An 8,769-nucleotide genomic window follows, 5' to 3' on the forward strand; every position below is an offset into this window, starting at 1 on the left:
TTTCTGAACTGGCATGACACCAGATCAAATGGTGCGTCTGACCGCTAACATACTTAGGCTAACATACTTCCTCTCTGCTCCCTTAACTGTACATAGAAATAAACACCTGACCTGCGACATCTTCTGTTTTACTTGAATATGGGATTTTCTTTGGTCTTGGATATTAGCCTAGTAGGTTCAGTATCCATCATCAAAGGAGATCCTGTGCAGCCACTCAGATCAACAGTTCACTTCCAAATGTACAAAGATGAAGTATGGGATCATTTGAGCTTCCCACAATCATTCTACATGCTGTGGGGGAGAGAAAGAGAAACAGAATTCAATTGCTAGGAGAGGGGCATGGACACTTTTAATACCAGTTATTTGTATGTCTTTATGCACTGACCTGACCCATCCCTGTCAGTACAATATGGAAGGAAGGAAGTCTTTAGTAGTTTCTTCCTAGTGTAGGTCACTGGCTGCCAAGCAAGAAGAGAACTTCTAGCCACTTAACATATCATAGGTATGAAGCTGGTTTCTGGATACTGCAGTGAAAGTGGACTGCAGATAGCATTTTGCATGTCTGTTTTTCCAGGATGAGGAGTGGAAGGTTCACTATAATAACAAAAGTATTTACTATGCAACAATTCTTACAGCAGCCTTTCAAGGTAGACCAGAAGTGTTAAACCCATTTAACAATACAAAGTCTGGTTTGTCTGAGTCTTTCCACTTAGTATATGGCAGGTGTGAGATCTGAAGCAGATATTTCCTATTCATGGCTTCTGTTGTGCACTAGGCTTTGCTAGGTTCTACTGCAACCTAACTTTCCCACTCTTTTAGCTACCACAATGAAAACAGACTTTAGGAAACCTTGTGATAGAAAGAAGTTCATCTGAGTGATGTTTCACTATGCCAAATGCACCAACTATGTGACAAAAACAGTTATTGGTTATTAAATGGCTTCAAAGGTAATAAGCTATAATTGAATTACTAGTGTTTGACTTCATATCCAATGTTTTCTTTCAGCATAAAACAATTTGTTCAGCAGCCAAAAAAAAGCAGGCCTATCCCATACAGCAAACAGTTGCAACCCCTATTTCAGGTAACATTCTTTACAGACTTGTGTATTTTTTCACACCCCGTTGACTAAGTTTGACACAGGTGAGCAATTATTAATACTTTTAACTATAAAACGTACAAGAAGGGTTTGGTTATCTTTGGCCAAAGATGATTTCACATACTACAGTGACCAGTCCTGATGTATTAAATATGTTTTTGTGTATATTTGCATATTCATCCATGCAGAGCTTGGAGCATACAAGCAGTAGAGCTTGGGGGAGGGGGGTATTGTGCTTTCCCCTCCCCACTATTTCTTCTTTCCCTGGCAGCCTGTGTAGCTGCTCCCCTTTTCCCACTTCCTCCTGTCCTTTCCAACCAGTCTCCCTTTATATACCCCCATCTTCAGCTTCCCCCCCCCCCAAATGTAACCAGGTTGTGAGGTGCCACCTGAGTCAGGTGCAATTGCACCATGGAGAACCTGGAAGGACTTGCAGGGGGTCCCTCACTTTCCTCTTTATACCCTCCCCACTCTATTTCCTCTTTCCCATTTCCAGCCAGCCCCTATATCCTCATCTTTCCCTTTCCCTATTTCCTTCTTTCCTTCCCACCCACTTACCAACGTATGTTTTATCTGCTCCCCCATCTTCAGCTATAATAATTTTTCTTAACTTATACCCCATCTTTTTCTGCAATAGAGACCCAAAGCAGTTTATATCTTTCTCCTTGCCTCTTTTTTATCACCACAACAACCCTGTTTGATAGGTTAGTCTGAGAGTGTGTGACTGGCCCAAAGTCACCCAGTGAGCTTGCACATTAGAGTGGGTATATGAACCTGGGTCTCTCAGATCCTAGTCTGAAATTCTAACCACTACACTACACTGGCTTTCTTGTGGTGGCTGCTGTTGAACAATAGCAAGTGGCCATGCCTGGGTGAGTCGTGTAAGTCATGTGGTGGTGAGTTGCCTGGTGGTTGCTAGTGGGCCTGGCCCCAATGAGTCCTCCGTCAAAGGCTAAAACAGCCCCAGAAAGAGGCCTTTTACTGACAGAAACCAGGGCTTGAAGGCTGGCAATACTGTTTTAAATGTCTAGCAACTGCCAGTGAGAGTATTCATTCTTTAAAGCTACAGGCATTCAATTTATTATTTGGGTTAAGCACCCTCAATTTTAATTTTTAAAAAATATGTCAGATTTCTCTGCAAACCTGGGACTTTTTTCAGCTTTGTAGAGAACTCTGTCTTGTCTGTCCGTAGCCCCAGTCTCAGGATTTGAGTATCTACAGATGGAACCACATTGAGAAATATGTATATGGATTGCTAACAGCATTTCCTAATTCTGGGTAGACTTGCTACATATTCAAGAATTCCTCACACGATCAAATAAATAAATAAATGATGAGTCATGCTGATTGAGATGTCACAAGAAATTGGAGTTACATTGGAAGCTTCCAAAACTAGGAAGTCTTCAATTATTGCTCTGTGTGTGGGTATGTTTGTATGTATGCTCAAGATGGGGGATTTGAGTATCAGCCTCAGTTTGAATTTTTAATACTATTTCTGTCTGGAAACTATTTTGTTTGTATGGTCTTATTTTTTTTATGCTGGGCTGGGCTTTTAATGCTGCGTTTTAATTAATTTCTTTTAAAGTTTTATTTTTATGATTCTGTAAGCCACTGCAGGCAGGTTCCTGGAAAGGCAGCATAATTTTTTTTCTAAATAAATTAATTTACCTCATGAACAAAGTGTGATTTGTTAGTAAGTCAGGTAATAAGCATTGATCTACTAGCCCTTATCTTTGCAGTGGATTCCAAAAGTGTATACCCATGTCAGTCTGCCACCGCCAAAATGACAGAAACTTTTTGGGGTACCTTAAAGCCCAATGAATTAATTGTGGCAGAATCTTTCCTGAGCCAAGCTGACATTGTCATAGGGTGTGAAGTGGTACATTCAGCTGACAGAGAGACTTGTACCCAGAATTACTGATAGCAAAATTACAAAGAGAGACTAGAAGACCCAGTTTTTGACAGAGAGACTTGTACCCAGAATAGCAACATTACAAAGAGAGACTAGAAGACCCAGTTTCATAGAATCATAGAGCTGAAAGGGACCATACAAACCATCTAGTCCAGCCCCCTGTTCAATGCAAGATCAGACAGAAGTAGAAGAGGAGGAGGAGCTTGGATTTATACCCCACCCTTTGCTACCCAAAGGAGTCTCAGAGCAGTTTACAATCCCCTTCCCTTCCCCTCCCCACAACAGACACCCTGTGAGGTATGTGGGGCTGAGAGAGCTCTCTCAAAAACTGTCCTTGAGAGAACAGCTCTGAAAGAATTTATGACTGATCCAGGGTCACACCAGCAGCTGTATGTGGAGGAGGGGGAATCAAACCTGGTTCTCCCAGATTAGAGTCCACGCTCTTAACCACTGCACCAAACTGGCTCTCAGAATCCCTGACAATTGTTTGTCCAGCCCCAGTGCTTGAAGACTGCCAGTGAGGGGGAGTTCACCACCTCCCTTGGCAGCTGGTTCTACTGCTGAACTACTCTTACTGTAAAACTTTTTCCCTAATATCCAGCCAGTACCTTTCTGCCTCATTACTGCAAGTCCTATCCTCTGTTGCCAACAGGAACAGCTCCCTGCACTTCTCTAAGTGACAGCCTTTCAAATACTTAAAGAGAGCAACCATGTCCCCCCTCAGACTTTCTTCTCCAGACTGAAGATTCCCAAATCCATCAGCCTTTCCTTGTAGGGCTTGGTATGCAGGCCCCTGATAATCCTTGTTGCTCTGTGCTACACCTTCTCCATTCTGTCCAAATCCTTTCTGAAGTGAGGCCTCCAGAACTGCACACAGTATTCTAGGTGCAGCCTGACCAACATGGTGTACGGCAGGACTATGATATCTTGTGATTTGGATGTTATGCCTCTGTTGATACAGTCAAACACCGCATTAGCCTTTTTTGCCACTGCATCACATTGACTGCTCGTATTTAGCTTAAAATCCACCTGTACCCCAAGATCTTGTTCACACACACTGCTGCCCAGAACTGTATCTGCCATCCAGTGTGCATGCTTCTCATTTTTTGTTACACACAGAACTCTGCACCTATCCTTGTTGAATTGCATCTTGTCCTCATCTGCCCACTTTCTCATTGTGTTCAGATCTCATTGAATTCTATCTCAGCCTTCCAGTGTGTTCGCTACTCCTCCCAATTTTGTGTCATCTGCAAATGTAATGAGTAGTCCCTCTACCCCCCTCATCCAGATCATTTATACAAATATTGAAAAGTACCATGCCCAGAACCAAGACCTCTGGCACCCCACTGAAGACCTCTCTCCGATGAAATGCCATTGATGACTACTCCTTGGGTGTGGTTCTTCAACCATCTCCCTATTCACCTAACTATCCTAGAGTCCAGTCCACAGTCCTCCAGTTTACCCATCAGGACATCGTGAGGAGCCCTGTCAAAAGCTTGACTGAAAACCACAGCATAGTTGTGTTAGATACTATTACGGGGCACAGATTAAAACATGATGCATTCAATGGATATGGACCACTTGTAACTGTTGATGGGCCCTGATCTGAATGGCCCAGGCTGGCTTGATGTCATCAGATGTTGTAAGCTAAGGAGAGTCAGCCTTGATTAGTATTTAGATGGGAGACTGCCAAGGAAGTCCAGGCTCACAACACAAAGGCAGGCAACGGTAAATTAGCTCTGAACTTCTCTTGCCTTGAGAACCCTGTGGGGTCATTGTAAGTCGGAGCCCGGCACAAGTTGGAATAGGGTGATTAATAAATCTAATAAATAATAATAATGGCAGTTTCCACCAACAACAACTATTGATGAATAGGCAGGGATCTTTTTGTAGAAAAAGCCCAAGCAGGAACTCATTACCATAATTGGCCACACCCAACAGCAAAACTCATTAGCATATTAGGCCACACCCCTGACAGCACCGCTCATTAGCACATTAGGCCACACCCCCATGTTACCAGAAGTGTGGTCATCCAGCCACACCCACCTTTCCCTTCTTATTCTGTAAACGCCCCATTAGCCTTATTTGCCACTGCATCACATTGACTGCTCCTATTCAGCTTAAAATCCACCTGTACCCCAAGATCTTGTTCACACACACTGCTGCCCAGAACTGTATCTGCCATCCAGTGTGCATGCTTCTCATTTTTTGTTACACACAGAACTCTGCACCTATCCTTGTTGAATTGCATCTTGTCCTCATCTGCCCACTTTCTCATGTAAAGTAGGATCAAACCTGTAAGGAGGGACAATTCCTTTTTCTATTGAGTTAACTCTTCCATATAAATCAGAGGAGAATGCTGGTTGGGAAACTGGGGGGAGGCAGTATTGGATAACCATGTCAGCACTACAGATGGGCACGAACTGACTGATGGAGTTCGTCATGAATTTTGGCTGGTTCATGGTTCGCGAAGCGATGTTTGCGAACTGAAGAGCCACCATGAATTTACATTAATTTTGATGCAGTTCATGAAGAGCAGAAAATAGGGATTTAAATGGCTCAGAGCCATTTAAACCTCTGCTTTCTGCTCCCCGCCGCTTTCTGCTGGGATTTAAACCTTAAATAGTTCACAAACCGATACGAACCAGTTTGGTTCACGAAGTGGCCTGTCCATGGTTTGGTTCATGGTTCACCATGAACCACGAACTGAACTGCAAAAATGTGGTTCATGCCCATCCCTAGTCAGCACTGTTGCTATAAGCAGTTGCTGTCTTTTAACATTTTGCTCATAAGCTGGCACGTTATTTAGACTCCACTAAATCGACTCATTTGAGCTGTGGTGCTGGAGAAGTCTCCTGTGCATTCCTTGGACAGCAAGGTGACAAACACGCAAGAACTGGAGCACATAAAACCAGACACGTCATTGGAAGGAAAAAGTATAAAACTGCGACTGACTTATTTGGGCCATGTCATATGGAATATAAAACTGCGACTGACTTATTTGGGCTATGTCATATGGAAGAGCTCACTAGAAAAAGCAATTCTGCTTGGATTGCTTAGCAGCAGAGGGAAACCAGACCACCAAAGAACACAGTGGCTAGACACCATAAAAGTTGACACCAGCCTGAGCATGAAACAACTCAAAGAAACAGCACAAGATTGGAAAACATGGAGAGAGCTGGCCCATAGAATTGCCAAGAGTCGGACAACAACAACAACAAACCTAGTCATACTACTGTAATTTCCTGACTGAACTACTGTAACATTCTTTAAGTTGGGCTGCCTTGAAGGTGTCTCAGAAATTTCCAACTGGTGCAGAATGCAAAAGCAAAACCCTTGTCTGGGATCAGCCACTCAGAAAATATAATTCCAGTTCTGTATCTATGGTAATCATTATGTATTAGCTTCTGGGCCTCATTCAAAGTGCTGGTTATTACCTATAAAACCCATTGTGGTCTAGGGCCCTCCTCCTTATCAAGCCACACCTCCCTGGATACTCCCATGCACCAACTACATTCTTCAGATAGCCTTCTCTTTGTGTACTCTCTGTTAGAGTTGCTCTAGATAGCAACAGTCAGGCCACACGCTTTTTCTATGGTAGGACTGGTCCTCTGGACTGGTTTACCAGAGTGAGTGGCATGTAAGCAAGGCATGTAAGATGATTTTATTTCAAAGGTGATTTATTTGAGGGCAAATTCTTTGCCAGATGTGGCTGTTTTTAACTTGAGTATGGCTTTTATCTTGTTAGTGGTATATCATGTTGTTTTTAGGGAGCCAGCATGGTGTAGTGGTTAAGAACAGCAGACTCTAATCTGGAGAACCAGGTTCGATTCTGCCCTCCTCCACATGAAGCCAGCTGGGTGACCTTGGGTCAGTCACAGCTCTCAGAGCTCTCTCAGCCTCCCCCCCAAAGTCTAGCTTGCCATCTGAAAGAGTTAGAACTTAAGGCTGCCAGACAATCTTTGGGTTTCCTGGCTATTCTACACACAATGCCATGTGATAATTAAGTAATTGTTTTTATGTCCTTGCAGTTTGTTGCTAGCTCCCATGAGTCAAAGGAAATTACATAAGCTATAAATATTATATATAAGCAAGCATGGAACCTGCAAGGGGAAGGGAAAGGCATTTGTAAGCCGCTCTGAGACTCCAAGTGAAGCGCGGGGTGTAAATCATCTCTTCTTCTTCTTCTTCTACCCCCACACTATGCCCTCTTTCACTCCAACTGGCAGCTCTCATAACCTTTCCCCTTTTCCAGCTTCCTCCTGGTTTTCCCACTCAACAAATAACCTTTCTTTTATTTGCCCCCCAGTCTTCCAGATGTGTTTATTATTTACTTCTTTTATCTTTGTCTCCAGTGGGGACCCAAAGCACCTTAAATCATGCTAATCTGCTCCATTTTATCTTTAGAATAGGGTTGCCAAGTCAAAAAAGGTACTTACCGGGGGACTCCCGGTCCGTGGCTGATCCCAAAACCATAGAGTTTTCCCTCGGATGACCATGGCCCCGCCCCCAGCATGCTCGACGTCATAACGTCACTTCCTGGTGACGTGTACGCCGGGATGGGGTTCCCCCTGGGGCCCAATCCGTCGCCGGCGGGGAACGGGCCTCTGGGGAGGGGGGACTTGGGAAGCCTACTTTAGAACAATCCTGTTAGGTAAATTAAGCTGAGTGAAAGTGACTGGCCCAAGGTCACCTAGCAAGTTTCCACAGCGGATGGGGGGGGGTTAATTTGGGTCTTTTAGATCCTAGTCTGACACTCTAACCACTACACTCATGCTGGCTCTTGGCTTTCCCTCCCTCCTAGCATCCTCTAGACTTACTTAAAAAAAAAGCTAGGAATACATAGAACCTGTTACACTTATTGTTGTAATGGTATACTGAAATAATGATGATCTGATATTCTAGTGTTGATTTAAAAAAAAAAAGTACAAAAGCCACAGTGGCCCTGCAGAGGGTGATTGCTGGGGGACTGGGAAAGGGAAACTGTAGGGAAGCCTGCCATGTGGAAACTCCATTGCCACTGCACCTGATCTGATATTCTAGTGTTGGTTTAAAAAAAAAAGGTACAAAAGCCACAGTGGCCCTGGCAAGGGTGAAGGCTGGGGGACTGGGAAAGGGAAACTGTAGGGAAGCCTGCCATGTGGAAACTCCATTGCCACTGCACTTTTATCTGCAGCTGCACCAGCAGTGGAGGAACCATAGAAACTCTATGCAGAAACCACCTATATCTCACCGTTTGTCTATAGGCCATGAATTGTGTGGTGTGTTCTTAATGAAAATATTTATTTATTTATTTATTTCAATTTGTATCCTGCCCTCCCCGCCAAGGCGGGCTCAGGGCAGTTTACATAGCATTTCATGAAGTGCTCTACAATTAAAAGCCTGTCAAGACATACAACAAATCACATAAAATAACAGTAATATGTTATTTTATGTAGATTATGTAGATAATGGGTAATGATTTATATCATGCAGTTATGCAGTGGTATCCAGAAGGTGGATCTGCTCTGTGGAATTAGTCCAGGTTCAAATTAATGGGCATGGAAGTTGTTAGTCCAGGTGGAACTTCTCAAGGACCTTCTTCCCATGGGTTAAAGAACATAAGAACATAAGAGATGCCAATGTTGGATCAGGCCAAAGGCCCATCCAGTCCAACACTCTGTATCATACAGTGGCCAAAAAGACCAGGTGCCATCAGGAGGTCCACCAGTGGGGCCAGGACATTAGAAGCCCTCCCACTGTTGACCCTCCCAAGCACCAA

At 43.7% G+C, this 8,769-nt stretch overlaps 1 protein-coding gene across 1 annotated transcript in view; it reads left to right on the forward strand.

Annotated features, from left to right (window-relative positions):
• The window catches only part of LOC107117953 (transcriptional enhancer factor TEF-1), a 270,762-nt gene that overhangs the window by 225,727 nt on the left and 36,266 nt on the right, over nt 1–8,769 (forward strand). Inside the window, exon 10 of the mRNA XM_015420152.1 lies at nt 1,037–1,081. Coding sequence (XP_015275638.1) covers nt 1,037–1,081 — 45 coding nt within the window. The remainder of the gene's footprint in view (nt 1–1,036; nt 1,082–8,769) is intronic.

Source organism: Gekko japonicus, unplaced genomic scaffold (assembly GCF_001447785.1).
Source record: "Gekko japonicus isolate JY-2015 unplaced genomic scaffold, Gekko_japonicus_V1.1 scaffold86, whole genome shotgun sequence".
Lineage (NCBI taxonomy): Eukaryota > Metazoa > Chordata > Lepidosauria > Squamata > Gekkonidae > Gekko > Gekko japonicus.